This window comes from Dermacentor silvarum, chromosome 4, assembly GCF_013339745.2.
Source record: "Dermacentor silvarum isolate Dsil-2018 chromosome 4, BIME_Dsil_1.4, whole genome shotgun sequence".
NCBI lineage: Eukaryota > Metazoa > Arthropoda > Arachnida > Ixodida > Ixodidae > Dermacentor > Dermacentor silvarum.
The window spans coordinates 19,085,469-19,106,713 of NC_051157.2; the positions used below are offsets into that span (position 1 = coordinate 19,085,469).

Below are 21,245 nucleotides of genomic sequence, written 5' to 3' on the forward strand. Positions count from 1 at the left end.
TACACAGGTACTTGACATGGCCATTATATGTGCGTTCAAAGAATTGTAGAGGCATCACATTATGCAGAGCATGCTGATCGCTGTTGAACATCCAGCCACCAACTTGCAGCTTCAAGGTTCCCTTTACTACGCCACACAGATGGTGAGGACGGCCTGGGTAGAAGTGAAGGCAGTTTACGCTCGAAACTGTTTCCGCAAGGTTGGCTTCGTGGACGCGCCTGATGCCGAGCCCGATGCTTCCAAAGAGGACAAGTCCATCGACGACTTGTGGCAACATCTTGTCAGTTCTGACATGGGTGGCTGGGATGTTGGCTGGGACAATTTTGTTTCTGCAGACAACAATGCTGACGTCATGGAACCATGCATGGATGATGGCATCGCTTTTAAAGTACGGGGCATAAGTGACGCCTAATAATCTGGTAACGGCCTACTTTTGGAACCACCACCCATAATTGCATAAGTGCGTCAACAGTTGTCCCTCAAGCAGCTAGTCTACACCAAGGGCCAAGGCAAGGAGCACGTTACTGAATTAAGTAAACCAGAGACTGCCGTCATGGGGTCTGCGCTACAAAACAGATGACCATCAAGGTAATAAATTTTTCTTTTTTCAAAAAAATAAAGTTTTGTGTTTTGACTGACGACTTTTTCGAGCTGCATTCCACTTATTACAAGTTCCCTACATAATGAACAGGGACCGTGTCACACTCAGGTTCGTTATAAGTGGGCTCGACTGTGCATGATTACCTCGAAGACAACACAACCAGCATTAACAAGTGTATGTTGGTGCCACCTTTCCCGGTTGCTCTCCTGCGCTCATTAACCCATATTACAGAGATCCCTCATGCTTTAGCCAAATTATAGCTAGTCATGGCACTGGTGCAGAAAACAAATATTAGTGAGGTACTTCGTTTTCATCAAAAGCAGGCACGCAGCAGTAGCTGCATCAGCCCTGGCAAAATCTAGCAACAAGATTTTGCAGAAATTGACAAGATTTGGGCAAGAATCGGTAACAAGTGAATGATGCCATACAAGTGCCCGACATACAATTGACTGAATGCCGCTCTCGGCAGCCCTCCCCAAAGCACCTGTGCACCTCTGGCAAGCTCATGGGTTAAGGGCAAACGCAACCAAAATGAAGCAAAGCCACTCACAGCCCGGAGCCCGTTGGGCGCCTAGCACATCTGGGATCGCAGCACGGGGCCGGCTGTGCAGGAAAACGCAGTGGGGCTTGCGACATCCAGATGGCTGGTTCTCCCAGTAACATGGGATTTGTGACCGGTTCTTCTGCAAGTATCAACAGCAGAGAGGGGAAACGTACTGAACATTTGAATTTCATGACCTGAATACCGATGACCAATCGTCATTGGGTAGGTACCTGAATGTCCCTGGGGAGTCTCTTATCGTGTCCTGCATTTACCTCAATTTCTCTATTACTAAAGCTCTGTTCACGATTATATTGACTCCTTAGACGTTCTAGAGCATTACTCTATCACTTTAGCTTGACTTTTTATTTGCCTTTAGTGTCCCTTTAAGCGCTCAGCGAACACATTACACTCCATGAAAACTGAATCAGAATTTTCACAACTATGTCTTGAGCAGGTAAGTGTTAACTATGTGCTACAGTACCAACTTTTACACCAGCTGTATCAAATTTAAGTGCAAACATAGATCTCTTTTTATTTAATGTGCTATCCATTACAACACACTGCCCTTGTTTCAGTGAATTCCTTCAAGCTTGTGATTTGGTAAACCAGATTACGTGGCAAAGAAAATTCTTTGTCCCCTGCCATGTGTGCAAAGATAGAAAAAAAAAAAAAGTAGCGCTAGCATACTATCTAGTTGTTAAAACAGTGCACCGCCCCCATCATCCTTACCCTGCTCTCCATATGCCTAAACTTGCACGACTTCTTCATGCAGTTGCCTTCCTTCCAGGCTGGGCACACCGTTTCTGTGCCCAGAGCTGCTTCGCAGTGCCGGAAGGGACAGTCATCCCCCTACAACAACACAAAACAATTAATCACAAGTCCATGAAAAGGTTTCTGTAAACAAGCTACAGCTGTTCTTTTGTAACAACCACCAAAGCATACTTATTAGATATGATTATCAGAACCCTTTAATGAATTCTCATTAGGAAGCCTCAGCAGGTGTAATTGCATTTCTTACAAAACGGACAGTGCCGGTAGTTAAGCTTTAAGCTTAGAATGTTGGCTGATCTTGTATAAATGACTGCAAACGTGACTTATCGTGCACATAAACCAAGTGCAAATGTTTGTAAAGTTATGGAATTAGGTCATTGTGTGTCCGCAAAGGCAACTTCACAACCTCAACCTCACTGCCTTTTATATTGTTCGCTTTAATAAAAATTTCTGTTCATAGAACTGCATTGCGCCTCTTTTCTGTACTTCCCATTAGTTCATGCTGTTCTGAAGATGAGCCACTATCATCATAGCCACGATAGGATTCATGAGCTCAGACAATAATGCATTCATGAAGCTGCAGTGCAATCACGCAACAAAAGTTTCACGAGAAAGAACCAAAGCTACAATATTATGGACGCAAGCAATGTGGCTAAGCAAAAGGCAATATTAACTCGTGAAGCAGTTTTTCATTCGCAAGATAAATGATGACCCAACTACGGTACACTATTACCACTTAAAAACATTCATGTTGAACTCTGCTGCTGCCCTAAACACAGTAAAGCGAAATATTCTTTCAAATAAGTATTTCGAACAACACAAACCAATTGACAAAGTCAAACAAACAAACCAATTCACAAAGTCAAACAACAGCGAAAAAAATCACCGCATATCCACGGGGTGAATGATGATAAGTGGGCGAAGCTCCGGAGGGAATCATCGGTAAACCGTGAATCTTCCGTGTAACTCGCCCAGTCTCGCCGCACTAAATCGAACGATTGACTTCCACCAATGACACGTGCCATATGTGACGTCATTCCTATTTTATAACAGCGCCCTTCATTATAATTGCACCATCTCCCGCTTAAGGGGACGCTAGCACAAACGCGTTAGAAACGTGCAGTACTCTCTAGTAAGGGGGAGAGGCCACAGCGTCTTACGCAGCCGTTTACATATGCTGGAACGTGCACCGCGTTTGCCGACGCCATCAGCGTTTATGAATACGGGGGTAAGGCGGAGAGGCCACAGCGTCTTACACCAGCTTCTTACACGGGCCGTAACATGCTAGCACAAACGCGTTAGAAATACGCAGTCTTTCATTAATGTTGGGTATTTATTGTCATCGTGGTGCGTGTGTCCATGTGCGCTTCGTGGCGTAGTGGTTAGCGCCGCGCGTTCGGAAGCGAGGGGTCCCTGGTTCGATTCCGCGCTACGGACACAACTTTCGGAATCTTTTTTTTTTCATAAAAGTAGACGTGGCTACCTACTACGACGACGACGACTACTACTACTACTACTACTACTACTACATACTACAGAGGAGGGACAGACCCACACCCTAAGGAGCTTCGCCCCTAAAACTGAATATACATGACTGGTAGAGCATCGCATGCTTAACACAGACGTGGGTTCGGTTCCCAGCGGTAGCAAGTCGCTTCCTTCACCCCCTTTCACTTCCTTTTAACTTATCACTTTTACATTTAAATTACCGTGTTTTCCGGTCTATAAGTTGCACCTTTGTATAAGACGCACCCCCCTCAAAATGGCAGTTTTTCACCGGTGTATAAGACGTACCTGTTCGTTCTGTAAGCGATTTTAAAAAATTAGTAGTGCAACGCTAATTAGGTAGTGCAACACACGCGTAATGCGGAGGTTGTGGGTTTAGGCTCCCCGCCGGCGACAAGTTATCTTTTCGTCCACTTTCATTTCCCTTTCCTTCATTATTTTCTACATTCCAATTTCAACCACACCTAACTTCCCTGATGCTTTCCTTGGCTTCATTGTCTGTTGGCTTTATGTGGTTATGATCAAGATATATGAAACACATTTTAAATATTACTTTCATCAGTGCTTTTGCTGTTGGTGCACTATCTTGGTGTACACAATTGTGTACACAGCATTTCAAAAGGGTTAAACACAGAGGTTTCTGAAACGTGAAAGCTGTATGGACAAGAATTTCCTTTGAACCTTAGAGTACTTCCCTAAACATTCTTCTGGGCAAAGTTACAAAGGTGCACTCCTTGATTCTTGACTGTGCACTTGGGCTGCAATAAAATTTTACTCAAGGCTTTCGTACCCAAGAAACGCCTGTGAAAGTTTGCAGTCACCTGCCAGAAGCGCAACATAAGGCATCAGCACAACAGCATGGACTTGTTCACAAAGCCATATGCCTCAGGGGAAAGGCTCGAATTTTTTTTTTTTTAATTCAAACGTCTGCTACAAAATTGGCCACTAGCAAGGGAAGCCACGGGCCATATTCCTTATTGATCATTTTCAGTATGCGTTCATTGGATAGGCCAGCAGATATGGTGCCCATTGCGCTAATAGGGTGTTATGTTGAACATGCTTCACGCAGAAGTATCCCCTAAATTGATTGACTAGGATTATGGCCCTAGTGCTGAAAAATGCCATGCCTGCAGAGTTGTGGAGCTACAAAAACCGGCCAGTTATAATTTCAAGCTCTCCTAAATCTACGCTGGGCCACGGTTGCTATACTCACGGAGAACTTTTCGTGGCTATGAAGCAAAGGCTATGGAACCAAACCACTCCTCATTTACAAATGCTGGAAGTACTTCTGATTTCTGTTAATTTTTGCCTATGTTGGATATAGAAAACATTTTTTTTTATAGCACCTAATTTGAAATTATATGTAAAGTCAGCTACTGATATCTTAGTGTTTTATTTTGCCCCTTCGAGTTTTCACACGCCCGAGACCCGTCGGATGTTTTACGCATTCCTCAAAGGCAAAATGGCACCCGCGTCTTCTGGTGAGCGTCCGTTTGATGTCCTGCCAATCGACTCCCCTGAGAGGCTGTTGACCAACTTCAGGAACAAAAGACTTTTGAAGCACAGAAAAGCGTTTGCAGTGTCTACACAGAAACTAAGCTAACCCATCTGGTAATCCCAACAGTCAGCATGTACAAATGAGTGAGTGAGCTGACGGCTGCGCTGGCTCTACTGACGCCAGTGTCAGTTGCACGTCCAAGTCATAACTGACGCCGAAGTCATACAGCCGCTTTGGAGCTGCGACGCAGGCTGCGTTGCTCACTGTTCACAACTCGCACACATCAGATGTGTATAAACATTGATTCATGCCGAGTTAATTGTCTCTGCCTTCACTAAACTAAATAAGTTGTGTGAGGTCGGAGTCTGGACTACATTGAATACGAATACAGTCGTGTGCAGAATCTCCACCCCCACAGCTTTCACTTCATAGCCAAGAAGTTGTCTGCGAGAATAGGCTTCGCAATAAGTATTTGTCTAACCTGACAAATTTAGAAATGTTAACTGTTACATCAAACCAGCTCCCATGCTAGAATTCTTGTGTTGGCATTCATTTCAAGGATTAATGTGGGAGTCAAGATTAGCAAGTCAAAAATGAAGGAAGACATTCAGTCACTGGTGCCTATTTTAACTGTGCCTCAGACAACGTGCTTTCTTCCCACAACGGTGATGCAACGAAAAATGATGGCGTGAACAAGCTCAACCCCTCTTGGTAAAATGTGGCAGTAAAGCAATTCGCTCACCTTGGTGCACGTCGAGTAAAAGTAAAAGTAGCAGTCATCATTCTTTCTATCATGGTTGGCAGCCATCACTTTTGCTTGGCGCTACCTTGGGCTGTTGTTAGTATCTAGCTGTGGTGTAGTTTCGAGTATGCTGCCTTGCTCCTTTCCTGCAAGTGAAAAGGTTGATATTTTAAATCCATCTTGTGTAAAGATTAACACTTTCAAACATACACAAGCTACATGAACAGCTGTGACTAAAGCTGCACTTGCTACGTTTTCTAAAGTGAGTGCAGGGCTGAGATAAGCCAGCACAATGTTATCGCTTTAGAGCTTGTCAATCACACACGGTGATGCTGCCTAGTGTGTTATGGAATGGCACAGATTTGGTAAGAGAATGATGTTCATCTTTAGGCTAACTAAGACGCCAATGCCACTGTCCCATTCAAGAATAAAAATCAGCAGGAAATACAGCAGGATTGGTTGACAAGGCAAGATCATGAATGGCCACCTGGTAAGAACACATTCGAGTCACTGTTTTCATTTTACTCCACAGTTGAGAACTGGTTTTGCATGGTTGCACAGGCACAATGTGATTGAGGTTTATATCAGAATGAATGTGTCAAAGATCCCCATGTTTGGTAAAAATTGCCGCGACACGCCTGCAAGCCACCCAAAAAGTTTGTTAAATGTTTCTCAACCATAACCATTACCTCACCGGCACTACTGAGGGTACCTTCTAGCATATTTATAGTTACCAGCCCTACAAGTCTCAAAGTACTAGATCACAGAACGCACTTCAACACTTGTCAGCTTTTTAGTGCATTTGTGCATACACAGCTTCATGATGCAGCATGCTAACCAATGTGTAATCCTATGCAAGTGGTGAAGGTGGTACAGTGGTGATGCAATGAAATGACTTTTTGACTGCATCCATCAGCCTCAATGATGTGGCCAAGCAGAGCACAAGTTCATTAGGACAATTTGGACACCTTGGTCACCATTAGCACATGATAAAGCACCTGCAGTTAGTTTTATATCTCAAAACACATGTTCAATGTGGCAATCCTGCGACACAAGTACATAGAAGCAGAGAACAAAAAAAGAAAAGGAAGCGCTCGGGAAAAGAAAGAATTTAAACATGTCCATCTCATAAATTTCAACTAGTCACCAGGCACAAACTATCGCAATATGCCTGGACACAGGGGGAGTTCTGGCAAGTCGTACCCTTTCCTTCCTAAACAAAAACACACTTCATGCAATGCCTGCGTTAATATTTACCCTTGTTCAGGTGACATAGGCATTACGACAAATATGGATGGCCCTCAGGCACCTAATTTGTTTTATCAGATTCTAGAAATATCAACTCCACCAGTGAACCGTATAGAGAAAGGACAGGCAGAAAGAAGTAATAAGGAACAAGACATTATCATATGCACCATGGCCAACATGTGACAATGCCAAGACTACTCACTTGACAGGAAGTGCCTTTCTTTGGTGAGTGTGTGTCTTGTGTGCCTACGACAACGTTCAGCAGGAGCTGCCGAGTGCTTACAGGTCAATACCGACAAAGCACAGCGGGTGACGTGGGCACGGCAGTTGGCCGGGCATCCTAGTTACTGCCAAGAGACATAACGGCCTGCACACAAAGAAAAAAAAAAAAAAAGAAGTGTTCCCAGTTCAGACATGCTGCGTGCACAAGCCAACCACAGAAATGGCTGCAGTCAAGGAGAAGGGTGGGTTTGACGAGTTCCAAGACACCATGCTACAGCTGCAGAGGTGACACTGCATGCAACAGAATGCAGGTGTTGTATAGTAAGCTGAGGCGTACAACAATTATCAAAAGTGTTCTCAGTGTGCAAACAAAACCAACTTGGAGTGGCCTATTGCATCCCCAGTGTTGCATAGTGCCAGATGTCGTACATAAGAGCTTTTGTTTCCCAGTGCCTCAATGCAGTGTGGATAGCAAACCATTAGACACTTCAAGATCAGCTTCGTTGTGTGTCAAGAGGAGATCATACTATTTTGCAAAGTGCACACGACACATACGTAGGGCTGTCAAGTAGTAGTGCATGGTTGAAAAAAGTTCATTAGCAATGGCTAGTTTAATTAACAGTGATAATGAGCTCACACCCCAACAGCCCAGCTGTACTGCATAGCAACTCAATCATTCATTCCACAAACATCTCCACAAGGCACCACACCAATGTTGTGTCACCTTTAACTCCTTAACTGCCGATGAGATAACTCGCCATCCCAACGACCGTCTTCTGGTGCCCATGACAAGTTAACTGGTCGTGAATTTTTGGCAATTTTTGCACATGCACCTGTCTCCAATTTCTTGCAATTTTGACAACAAAATAATATGCATGGTCTTCTGACAATTTTTTTTTGGCACTTCTAAAAAACATTTTTCGGAATTTGCCATGGCAGTTAGGTTAAATGCAAAAGTCGTCCACGAGCATAAATTCTATGAAGCGCCAGCTTTCAACATCTTTAAATATTGGAGGTATCCCTGCACAGAGGACTATGATGGATGCTGCAGTCATTAATTTTGAACAGTTGGGATCCATAAACGTACAACTAAAGGTAAACGAGCTTTTCTAATTCCGCACACAGCAGAACGTTGACGCCGCGATCGACAACCGAACACGTGGCCTCATATTATGCAGAAAAGCGCCTGGACACTCGACTACCGCAACGCGTGCTCTTCACCTTGTTTTCAGCACACGTTCATACTAAAGTGCTTAGGTTGGTAAGCAAATTCTTGTTAACCATGCCTCTGCAATAAAATTGGACTTGGTTAATGTGGGCAACCCGATAAACACTTTGGCGCATTGCTACACATCCACGAGATAAACCTCGAGTTGAATTAAACACGCGCATGCTTTCTCAAATGACAAGGGAGAGTTTGCAGCCGACAACTTCCTTCATGGAAATATACGCGAGCGAAAACCAGTGCAAACCAACTGCGTCAAAAAAAAAAAAAGGGGGGGGGGGGGGGAGAGAAAATACTTAGGAATGTCAAGCATTCAAGCAAATGGCGTTTCGAATTTGCAACTACGTGCAGCCCACGTGCAGGCTTGGAACACAGAAACAAACCGAAAAAATAAAGTGGTGGCTAAGCTAGCAGCGCCGTCAGGAACATAATTCTCGAAAAGTCAGTGCAGCAGCATGCCAGTATGGGACTGCAACTTCCGCGAACCAATGTGCGGCTGTGAAAACGAAAGCTGCGCTTGCGCAATCAAGCACGGACCTTAGCATCCTCAAAACTAAAGGAGACGTTCGAACGCGAACTAATGAAAGGTGTTTCCGCTGTGTCAGTGCAGCGCTTCAGAAGAGAGACAACTGGGGCGCTATTCTTGTACTACAATGAACTGGTGTTGAGTGAGCTCGCGACATTAACGTGAAGAGGGCGCCGAAGAGAGGCGTGTTGGAAAGGTGCGGACATCATCGAACTGCTGGCTCTGTCGCAAAGGAACTGCGCCGCAAAGCACGGCTAAGAGCATGCAAAGGCAAATCGTGTTCCTTGCAAAGCTTGTCGTCTAGATGCGTCGAAAGGAAGCGCCCGTTCGGCACCGAATCGCGGTACGACGACGATGTGGCGTCATTCAATCCGAGTAGTGAAGGGAAAGGTCACTACCTCGCAGTGCCCACACCAGCCGGCGTCATTTGAGTGCGGTGCGCAAGAGTCTACACGGCAGCGGCAGTCGCGCAAACGAAGTTTGGGAAACCCGGGCGTCGGGGAGAGAAATTAGGTGCAGATGTTTTCGTCAACGACACGGTGAAAAAAATATAAAGAACTGGAGTGTTCTGTCTGGAGCTTCTCTGGGGAAATTTTAATCATTCGCGAAGCCGAAATGTAAACCCATAAACCTTTCTATCAAATTGGCACATGCACTGAAGGAACGCAACATTTGCTCTGGTTCTATTTGAGGCAAGCGAGGATTGGAAGCAATCACAAAATCAACACGTTTTCAGCTTAGGCTTAACACGGGAGCTGGAAAGGCACACACTGATCTTGTACGAGTGCAGAGAACTCACATCATCGGGGAGCATCGGCGGCACATATTAAATTAACTCGGGGTGACCACAAATGATAAATTACTATAAGCAGTGATATGCAACGGGAAAGTAATCTTCGGCACTTACTTGCTCAAGATGGCACAGTTGAAGAGCAAAAACTAGGAGCAACAAAAATAGATGGCGCTGTCGGACGACGAGCGAGCTGGAAATTAGGAAGTGGACTGGTCGTTTCCCTTTTGTTTTCGACTGCAAAAGCGAAAACGCTGCCCGGGGAAAGAGACCGCGTAATTTTTGCTGGGACACACACAATTCAAATGTTGAGTGAAGTAAAATGTCTCTTTGCCATCGGCCAAAATACTCAGAACGTCAGTTGAAGAGAACTTGCAACCGAAAGATAAGCTCAGTCACTTAATAGCCATCATCGCCATCGCGATTAAATCACTGTTGTTTTTTCTTGTTGTTGTAAGCGTCTTGTCGATGCCGTGTGATCATTTCTGTAAATGTGTGCTCGCTGTGCGCTACTGACAGTAGCACGGAGAAAAGAAATAAACTCCATGGACAGCAGAATGTCGAGCGTTCATTCGTGCGTGGCCGCCCGACTTTGCGTTTACGACTGTGCTTGCGTGAAAGTGAAACTGTTTGTGCGAGCGGCTGTGTGATAATGATTGTGCGTGGTCAAAACACTGACGATTGTCGTTTGTCTCGTGTGCTTGTCGCAAAGAGTTTTGCTTTATATTTTTCCATCGATCATGCTTGTTCTGCAAGCTCTGGCAGACCACGTGTGGTGGAAGCAGTCCCGTTTCCTTGACCGTATTGAACTTAGCTTGGGCCCGCGTTTGTGAAGTTTTATTTGTTCACTTTCCCGATTTCGCAAGCACACTGTTAAAAAAGGCGGGCTAATGGGAGAAGGACAAAAATGTTTGGTTACTACGTGCAAATTGTTTCTTTTTCGTCTATGCGATTGTTTTTAAGCGTTGTTGTCATCCTAAGAACTTGGCTTGATTGAAATGATTGCCATTCAGGCGAAGGAAGCGCGCAAAACAACCGCACACAAATAGGTTCTTGTTCCATCTTTTCTGTGTTTGCTGTTTCCTCGCACTATTCATGAAAACGAACGCATATGCTTAAGTGGTGTGCCTGTACGGAGCTGCATCACTATTGAAGTGAACGTGCACTTCTGCGTGTAACTTGACCTCAAAGGCATATCAAGCAATGTAACTTTATGTATGCTGACAGCATAGTTTCTGTCGACATTGACCTGTCAAAAATGTAAACTGTGCAAAGCTTTTACCTAAGAGAACAAGTGCTCAACAGTAGGATAAACATTTTAAACCTTTCTGAAGATGCTTAAATGTTTGTGTACGTGTGGCTTAGAGGCCCGATTACAGAGAAGTAATTCACATGAGCCAAAATAGGGCACTATTATGGAAGTTATTTGTTAGTAAAACAACTTCTTCATGCCTTTCAAGATGGGTATCAACCTTTCAGGTGATGCCAACTTATAAGGTGTTCTAATGTAATTGTAAGTCCACTTCTACTAGAGTGATTTGTTTTCTCTATATGCATAGTGTTATCTGTGTACTGGGACCAAAGAGTGTGTGAAACTTATTCTTGGGGAAGGTATCACTAGTAAGTGCAAGTTTTTTCATGGTACTTTCATCTAGAGAGGAAATAATGGGAAGTACATGCATTGACTCATTTCAGCTGATGGCTTAACATGTAATATGACCATGGCTCAGTAAATGGCCTTTTTGGCAACAACAAAAACACTGTATTATGCACTGCATGCTAAATTCGTCACCAGAAAAATTGTACACTTGGTAAATTGTTGCAAGGTTGCAAGTTTCTTTTTTTTTTTTTTTTTTCGTCAATTCTGAATGGTCTGCCCACTTTGCAGTTGTCACTGCCACTGGTAGCACCATTTCACTCTCATGATAGGGGCATGTGAAAGAGCACATAAAATTGCAACACATGAAGTTCAGTGCACTGCGTGACAACTGCGAGCTGATAAAAGACTCTCGGAGCATAAAGACTGAATCTGTAGCACAGCACATAAATGAACATTCATCAATCTAAAGTCTGTGCTTCTGAATCACTGCAGCACCAGTTCATAAGTATTTATAAACTCATATTACCGGGACATTTGCACTCTCTAGACTATCTGACACCTGGAATGAAGAAGCACATATACACTGTTGCTTGTATATATATATATATATATATATATATATATATATATATTATTTGCCGTAGTTTCGTTTTCTCGAGCTTCATTGAGCACTTGTTCTTATATGTGAAATAATAGGAGCTTTTATGAAACTTTGCAAATATAATACGCGGAAGTGATTTCTATGTTTCTGATGCTTTATGCAGGAGGCCCACCACCCCCTCTTGTTCGCAGTGGTCACCACACGGATGGGAAAAGCCAGCAAACCTTCGCCTGTAGTTTTTGCGAGTACCGTACACCAAAATGGGCTGTCATGCTGAACCATCGGCGCACACACACAGGGGAGCGACCGTTTACCTGCCACCTATGTCCTGCACGGTTTACCCAGAAGGCCTGCCTGATGCGCCATGTGCGCACGCATACAGGAGAGAAGCCTTACAAGTGCCGTATCTGCGGTCTTGCCTTCTTCAGAGGCTACACACGAGACCGACATGAGTACAGCCATCTAGTGCATGATTTCACAAGTGCTTGTGGACCATGCAACACCAAGAAAAAGTGGGAAAAGAGCAAGTCAGTGGCAATTAAATCTAGAAGATGCATTGTATGAAGAAGTGTAACACATTTTCAGTCTTTGTGAATATGACCCCATTAACTCAAAAGGGTAGGGATAGGTAGGGGGAATTGTTTGTAGACAACACAACACCAAGGAGGAGAGAAGCAGACAAATTATAAGTGATTCCAAAGATGCATCTATTGGATAAATGAACTGTATTCACTGTGTTCGTGGCTGTCACCTTTTGATCACTAGAAGATTATTCACTGTGAAAGCACTGTATAATTTGGCACATGTCTATGGCTGGTAGAAAACCAGGATGAAGAAGCTAAAAATAAACATAATGTTCTTGGAAAATAGATTGTATTTACTGTGCCATTTTATAAACAGCCTTAATAAACTTTGAAGAAGTGATTAGGGTTTTTTTTTTTTTTTTAAGTGCGGAGAGCGTAGTAAAGGTACAGCCTCCCGCATTTTTAATTGTATCGCACGAGCGTCCATCACGCGTCATTTTAGCGCCTTTAAGCGGTGATAATCAGCGAGACCGGCAGAAATACTCTCAAGTGCACTAAGAACTCTCCTGTGCAACAGTCGTCTAATGCGGTCTTCCCTTCAGGACGACATACAACCACATTATAGTGTTCTTGCACAATATATTTAAAAATGCAGGAGGCTGTACTTGTGGTTTTACTTTTGCAGATTACGACTGTTGAAAGTAGCATTGCGTAGTTATTGAAGTGGGAAAATTTTTGGTAGCTTTCGACAAAATTATGTGATAAAAAGGTCATAAGAATGGCACTACATCCTGTGCCCCACTGCTCATGCCTACCTTTCATTGTAGCTTTTTAAAAAAATGTACCAGTAAAAAAAAGGGGGGGGAAACCTAGCATTTGCATTAAGTTAAATACACCTTTAGTGAGAACTATTTAGGCAGGGTGACCATGCAGTTCCACACATTGTGCTGTTCTGGCCTTGCTCTATGCAGGCGATGTCATATGTGTATGTTCACCACAGGAAATTGTGCTTGTGTTCCCCTTATGAAGTGGTGTTCCAGAGATAAGGGTGTGGAAAGTCAGCCTCGCTGTATATGAGTAGGGAGCCTGAGCCACACAGTCTACAAGTCACCTACAACCTACTAAGCCTTTGTATGCCACTCGCATGGCCTTTCTCAGCATTGAATTGAGTTGACCTTTATTTGTAACAATGTTGCTAGAGTGCATACACATACACATGGAGACATAATAGAGGGGAATGGACAAAACTAAAGTTCTAATTGATTACACTATGGTACAGCACTGCTTTATTCATACACATGCATACATGCACTCAGCAATCGTTAAAACACTGCGAGCAAATCAAAACAGGCTGAAATGTATCGACACATTGAAACTGACACTGACTACATGAATACATGATGTGGTTCTTTCATTATATCTTTGCAATGTCAGATTATTGTTTCACAAAAATGGTATTCAGTATTGAGGGCTTTTGTTTTTCTTAAGGCAGCACTTGATTAAATTCCGTTGTTTTGGTTTATGTATATTTGTACTGTTCTTCTCATTCAGCCACTTCATCCAGCCCATGTTGGCTACATATTTATTGAAAAGCACCACAGTATGGCCCACATAAGGATGTGTACGGTGTATGCAGCCCAGTGCCCGACAGGCTTTGAAGTCCCTGGTCTAGATCTCCGGAGTACTACCAGGATTGCTACAGATGCCCCCCACTACATGTTTCCATGTTTGATATGTGGTTGCTCATTCTATTGTTGCCTCTATACATTTAAGAAAGGCTGTGACTGCTGAAGTATAAGAATGCTGGCAAGACGGTGTTAATGGTTATATTGTTCCTGGTCCCAAACAAATTTTTTTGTTTGAAGGCTTTTACTTTTGAACAAAAGTCAACATAGCTACTAGCACTGCTGTGCAGCACTCAGAAGCATTGTGTACAAGACAGCCCACTTTCATCTCTTCTACATGTATCCACATATTATTTTGCTCGTACAGGTAGATTAGCCTAATCTGGGTGTATTTTATGTAGTACAACCTCCTTTGAATCTGTTCATATCTGTATGTGCACATTATCTCATCTCTGTACAATTATAATTTGTATGCCTGCACATCTCTGGCCACGTCACAACCTCAGCACGGTCAAAGTTTCAGATAGCGTTGAGCAGTGCAGCTGTTGGAGAGGAAAAGTGGGCAGCCCCGTGGAACTTGCTGAGCCTTCATCCATGGGTGTCATTGGAGAACTGTGCAGTGATGTCATTCGAATTGCACATTTTATATTGTTCATTTGGAGAAGTACAATACTCACTGGAGGCCAATTTTTACAGCACCTCCTGTTGAAGTTTTACTTCTTGAGACTCCCAGATGTGCCAGTGAATGACAAACCTCACAAAAAATAGAAGTGGCAGTCTTCAACTAATACGTTGCTTGGCATTGCTTGTAGAAGAATTGATAAGTCTGTTTGGCAACATGCCAAGAAGCTATTGATCAAATTTATCAATTTTCTTTATCATACAAATAGTTCTTAAAGTGTGACAATAATAATTGTAAATTTCAAGAGAAATGTAATACCAAATGCAATGGGGTCAATGATTTAAGTTATGCTCTAGGACAGTTTTAATTCAGGTAGCACACAAAATTGGCATGCACTCTTGTGTGCAGGTCCACAAATGCTGCATGTAAGTGTAATGGCCAACTGCCATCACTGTGTTTCTGCTGCAGGAGAACCACAGGATTCTGAAGGCCAGGACCAGTCTTGCGCCCTGAGCTTTGCCTGTAACTTCTGTGGGTACCGCTCAAGCATATTGGCCCATGTAGTGGAGCACCAGCAGATTCACACAGACGAGCGGCCATTCGCTTGCCACCTTTGTCCTGCAAAGTTCACTGAGAAGAAGAACCTGACACGCCACTTACGCTCACACACAGGCGAAAAGCCGTACAAGTGCAGCATCTGCAACATGGCTTTTTCCAGATCCTGCAGCCGGCAAAAACACGAGCGCAATCACGTCAAAGGGCGAATGAACAGATGCTACAAGAGTGAATATCAAGAAGACAACAATGAAGTCGAGCAAGAATATTTCTGAAAAAGCACTCCCTGAAGGAAATGGATCGTACTTTTTGTGTCTGAGTGGAAACCGTTGCACCCAATGCCCTTTCCATTTTCTTGTAAACACTCAAAGCTTAAACTTTCCTTATTACATAAATAATGGTGAAGTGTCTTGTGGATCGTTATACAAATACCTTGGTGTTAACTTCACACCAAACTTTTTCTAGGCTTCGCACCTAACCAGCATCTGTGCTAATACTTTCAAATCATTGGGATATCTTCATCACAATTTTCATAATTGGCTATCTAATATCTGCAGAATGGTGTTACTATCATTTGTTCACCCTCAACTTGTGTTTGCATTCCCAATCTGTTCCCCTCATCATAACTATTTAATCAACACGTTAAAAGCCATTCAGAATGGAGTCAATAAATTAATCTCCCACAGTTACAGTTGACAATCAAGCATAAATAAAACATATTTCACTTTGTACATTACACAGTTACCATGACATTGCACTTTTGTCCTGGCTGGAGTGTGTTAAAAGCATGCGCTGCGTGAACAGTGAGACTTGAACTATGTTTGTTCAAGATTTGCCACATCAAGCCATACCTCGTATCTGTCTGAATCTTTATCTTCATTGTCGCTGCAGCTTAACACTGCCTCAGCTTTACTCATCTTTTTGGTAACGTGGATACCTTTAATTACTCGGCACTTGCACATGCTAATTCACTTGCAGACGCTCCTTCTCAGTAGCACTGTTGAACACTAAAACAAGGGTATGTTCCACAAACTCGTAGACATGCAATTTTTATCTTAACCTCTCCCTCAACGTGTGATACACTTGTGAAGCATGCCTGTGGAATCTTAAACTGTTGTACAACTGCTTAAAATTGTTCCTTGCATTAGGATGTTATACTTAGCTATCAGGGTTCTTTGTAAAGTTTAGTTTGTATAACTTTTTGGATCTTGCGTTCTTGCTGCCTTGTTTGCTAGTTGCAACAGGAATAATTAAATGTCCTTTACATTTCACTTTCCTAATAAGTTTTTCAGTTAATATATTTTTCCGTGATGCCTCCCTTACTCAGTACCCCGAGACCTGCCTATGAATTATTTTCAAAGGAATAAATAAATAAATATATCCTATGCCACATTGGTTAAAACTGCATAACTAATGTTCCCAAAGAAATGACTTTGAGGGAGTTCATTGTATTTGCTGCGTTGTGCTCTTTGGATATGCAACCCATTGCGTTACTGAACTTAGAATTATGTGTATGGCACTGAAATACACAGAATTTTGTGTTGAAGCTGCTTGAAATTGTACTCAAATTGAGAGCAATTGGCACACTGTATTTGACACCCACTTAATAATGAGAGGTAACAAAGGAAATAGAGCTAGGCAGAAATGCAAAAGAGCAGCTTTTCTGGCAGCCAGCTCAGCATGCTTCTTCAGATGAAAATGATGATTGGTGTCTGTCAGTGGGTTTATTTTCGCCGACTGTCATGGCCATGTTTGGATGGAAGCTAAGTGCAACAATGTGTATATTACCACATTTTGGATGCACGTTCAAGAGCACTCCTCATTATAGCATCTCTCATAGGCCATCAGTCAGTCAATTAAGGTGATTACAAATAAGAGTTTGAAAAGCAGAATAAGTAATGAGCTGTATGTAGGTATTCTTTTTTATTCATGTACTCTAAAGGCCCATACGGGCATTACATAGGGTTGTTACAATAAATCGATGATAGTACAGTACACGTATTCAAACAGATAATGCATGTTAAAATAAAAACAAGAACACAAGCGGAAAAAAAAAAACGTAAAAACAGTACAACGACACATCCTCAACCTTGAAGACCCATATGGCCATTAAAATGGGTGTTACAAAAAAAAAAATCTACGTTACTTAGAGTGTGTAATTCAAATAGAAAATGCTCGTTAAAATATGTACACGTTCCAGCAGATACTGCATGTTACGTTAAAAGAGCACAACCAGAAAAAAATTTTAAGCAGTACAAGGAACTCTGTGCTAACCTAAAACAAAGACATGTGCACAAGGAACATCAAATTATGTCGGAAAAGAAAGTAAGCAAGAAAAGGAGCACAAGAAAACATTGACGTCTTGAACAAATGAGCAAGAGAATCCTACGTGTGTACGTTAAAATAATGTTTTAGCTCTGCTTGGAATTCATCATGACTGAGAGCTGATACGATTTCATTTGGTAACATATTCCAGTGATATATCGCGAGGAAGAGGGGTGAGTGACTCAAGAAGTTAGTTCGTGCAAAAACGGGCTGCTCTTTAAAGGGATGGTCGAGGCGCAGGGAAAATACGATGGGCGGGCCTGATTTGGGCACGCGCTGAAAGACGACCTGCAGTGATAAAGCTTGTGAAAATGGGAAAGAAGTCCTATCAGTCTTCGATTTTCTAGTGAGGGCAGACTTCGAGATTATAATGTTAGTGATGCTAGACGTTCAAGAGTAATTTTTCGGGATAAAGCGGGTTGGGGGGGGGGGGGTCATTGTTTTGGACTGACTCAAACTTGTTGAAGAGGTACGACTGTTGCGGGTTCCAAGTAAATGTTTATGACAGTTATAGCAGTTGTGAATTGAAGATGACATGAAATGATTGGAATGAACTCATGCATAGCTCCTATACTGCGTGTGAGTCCGACTTCAAACTCGCGTCAATATTTGTGCTGCCTTCTGCAGGAGGGCCATTCCATTTGCTTCGCCAAGATCGCCTTACCAGCTAGAGTAACTATAGTTATACTTGCACTTCTTGTGGTTTTGGTCATGCAAGTGGGCACACCTGCTATAACGCCAGCATCGGCACAGGAGGAGCAATCATACCCTCACTGCCACAGTTTTGTGAGGTTTGCACAGAGGAGTGACCTGGCACACCCACCATGTGCGCTCACACATAGGTGAAGAGTTGTTCAAGTGTTGTGTCTATGATGGCATTTCCTTTGGGCCTGTGCCTGAGACAAACACGATGTGGGCCATAAATAGAGACGATTTCAGGTTGGTTGTGTTCAACAGATTATCGAGTAGAAGAAGAAATAAAGAACAATTATACTGCCGAAAGTGCTCTGTCTAATTCAATGGACTGAATTCTCTCCACATTAAACTATGGAAGGAGTGGTCAGTGTCACAACAACTAGAGGATTTCAGTTGGTTATGAACAGTGGAAATCCAAGGGAGAAAAGAAATTGCAATCCATATCAAGGATTACACAAATGTTATACACTTTTTCAAAAAGTTTATTATGTATAATCTACATGGAGGGATGGCATAAAAACTCGCTTCTGTGTGTAGACACATCTATCATAGGAAATGTAGATTTTCTTTGCCTGCTGCAATTATGCGTCGTTCGTACTTTTTTTTTTTTTTTTGCACCTCTTAGATGACCATATCCATGCAATTCGTTAATTATATTTTGCTGAACACATTTGACTCCATGGGCTTTATTTAGTCTATGTTGAAAATGGAGGCATGCAGCCTTTTAGAAACCAAATTAACCTTCCTAAACCTTTTTACAAATTTTATAAGCTTTAAAATACAGTGTACAAGAACGAGAAGAAAGGCAGCCGAGGGGCCCGATTTTGATTAATCATATCATAAGAAGCAAACGAACAACGATACCAAGGACAACATTGGGGAAATTACTTGTAAAGAAATGATAAATTAATAGAAATTAAAATGTGTGAAAAAACAACTTGCTGCAGGTGGGGAATGATCCCACGTCTTCGCATTACGCGTGCGATGCTCTTACCATTGAGTTACTGCGGCTCCATTTTCCCATCCACTTTCTGGGGCATTTATGTTTTACTACAACACTGTAGTGTACAAGAAAGTGTGTAGAAACTAGTGTACAAGAAAGTATTTTCATGGTAAAAAACAACAATGTCTAATATGGTCTTCAAGGTGGACGTTTTGAAAGCATTATCAAAAAACCTCTTGCCACAAATGTTTATTCAACATTTCATAATATACCAGAATATCTACATGCCTTTCAAATTATTTCAATAAGTTTTGTAGAAAAGTGTTGTGTTTCGTAGGATACTTGCTGCTATACAAATTAATGCAACCCATTCATTTATTTCTGAAAATGTCCATTGCCATATTATAACCTAAATATAATTTCATATACCAGTCATCATCCACAGAAGTTGTTGGCGAGTAGTGAAATATTGAGGAAATGAAGAAAAACACAATAAAACCAAACACGTATTTGCCGATATTCATTTAAAACAAATATTTTTAAAGAAAGCACCGAGACTGTTGAAGCCCTGCAGGGCGTGTATTGTTTTGCATTACTTTATAGCTGTCACTGTAGAATTGCAGTGAAAAACTAGCTACTTATACAAAGAGGTGCAATATTTTGTGAGATCCACATTAATCTGCTCTCTCAAATGAAATTTTAGGGCAAATAATGAAATGGCAACGTTTTTACATGCATAATGTCTAAAAACTGGCACACTTTACATTAAATTGCTGCGTCTTTTGAAGGAGGTGGCATTTTGTAAAACATCCATTTCCTTCGCTAGCACTCAAGGCACTTTAGTTGCCACCATTACACTCACTCACTACCTGCAGCTTCCAACAAGTAAATAAACTGTTTTCTTAATCCTGCTTTTTAAAAAGCAATCTTGCATGAAAATTCTGCCAAGATGCACATGCAAGTAGATATGAATCAATTTATTCGGCTGATATGAATATTATATTATCTTGTTTAAAATATTAATCTCAATGATTTCAACTAAATTAAGAGTGCGTAAGTGCAGAAGTGTGTCCAGCTCTTTGCATGGATTCTTGTTTCACCGTAATCACCGAAAGAAAATGAAAATGTAGGAAATATGTAGTAGTCGAAATGGCTTGTAGAGCAGCTCATTTGGAGTGTCAGGCAGTACAAAAACGCTAGGAATGGAGTAAACAGTTTGCATCCTTCATGTGTGGTACAAGTACACATTACAGTATAAAATGGACAGCCCTCGCATTGTTGCCTGTATACAAATGGTAGCAGAAAACTTGCAAGATAGTAGTGATTTCTTCCTAGCTGTTTGCTGTTTCTTGGTGTACAACGATTTTATCATTTGGGTTATTATTTAAGGCAGCTCTGTCAATGTTGTAGACCATGAGGAGTGCTGTGCGAAAATGGAAGATTTAAACCACTTTGTCAGTACCCTTTATTTGCTAGTAACAAAATTATGAGCCTATGGAACTGTAAGGTCAATAATAAATTATTGAAGTTAAAGCTTAATAATGGTAGGTTATTTCTATAATGTTCCACTTTTTGATCGGAATAAGTAACTAGCTTGGCCATGGCTACTGGAGGATTCAAAGGAGGTATGAATAGTAATTGCCTATTAATAGCACGTGCTACCTGGTGATAAAGTTGCACTAAGTGCAATAGTGTACTATAAAAATTGACATAGAAAAAAAAAAAAAAAAAAGTGGGCTCGTCCGGGATTTGAACCCGGGACCTCTCGCACCCTAAGCGAGAATCATACCCCTAGACCAACGAGCCGAGGCATCAGCGCTTAGGATTAAGATTAGAATTGTCAAGTTATTTTGGTAAAATGTTTAGAAGGATAGTAATGTTTTGGAACGTTTGTTTCTTTTTCGCACGTCGTATTCTAACAATTGATTGCGGGAAAATATGGGATCCTGTTATTATATTTAAAGTTCTTTTTTTAATTTTGTGGCTACTGTCGGCCTTTTATTCTCGTCTTTGCGCTTACCACTGCTTTGTTTCTGCTCAAATGTCGCCATAAGATCCCATCTCATCGTCCGGATCGTTCA

General features: G+C 42.0%; 1 protein-coding gene and 1 non-coding gene across 6 annotated transcripts in view; both read right to left on the reverse strand.

Annotated features, from left to right (window-relative positions):
* Positions 1-21,245, reverse strand: part of LOC119449569 (zinc finger CCCH domain-containing protein 11A) — a 209,688-nt gene that overhangs the window by 57,963 nt on the left and 130,480 nt on the right. Inside the window, exons 1-5 of one of the 5 annotated variants that reach the window (XM_037712763.2) lie at positions 9,791-9,912; positions 7,113-7,277; positions 5,663-5,808; positions 1,875-1,994; positions 1,152-1,284 (exon numbers count right to left, since the gene is read on the reverse strand). In XM_037712763.2, coding sequence (XP_037568691.1) covers positions 1,152-1,284; positions 1,875-1,994; positions 5,663-5,728 — 319 coding nt within the window. In that variant the 5' untranslated portion in view covers positions 5,729-5,808; positions 7,113-7,277; positions 9,791-9,912. Of the gene's footprint in view, positions 1-1,151; positions 1,285-1,874; positions 1,995-5,662; positions 5,809-7,112; positions 7,278-9,682; positions 9,913-21,245 lie in introns of those variants that run through there. The other 4 variants (XM_037712765.2, XM_037712764.2, XM_037712766.2 and 1 more) reach the window with 4 other exon arrangements.
* On the reverse strand, positions 20,899-20,970 carry Trnap-agg (transfer RNA proline (anticodon AGG)). The gene has a single exon. It is a non-coding gene; the product is annotated as a tRNA-Pro (tRNA).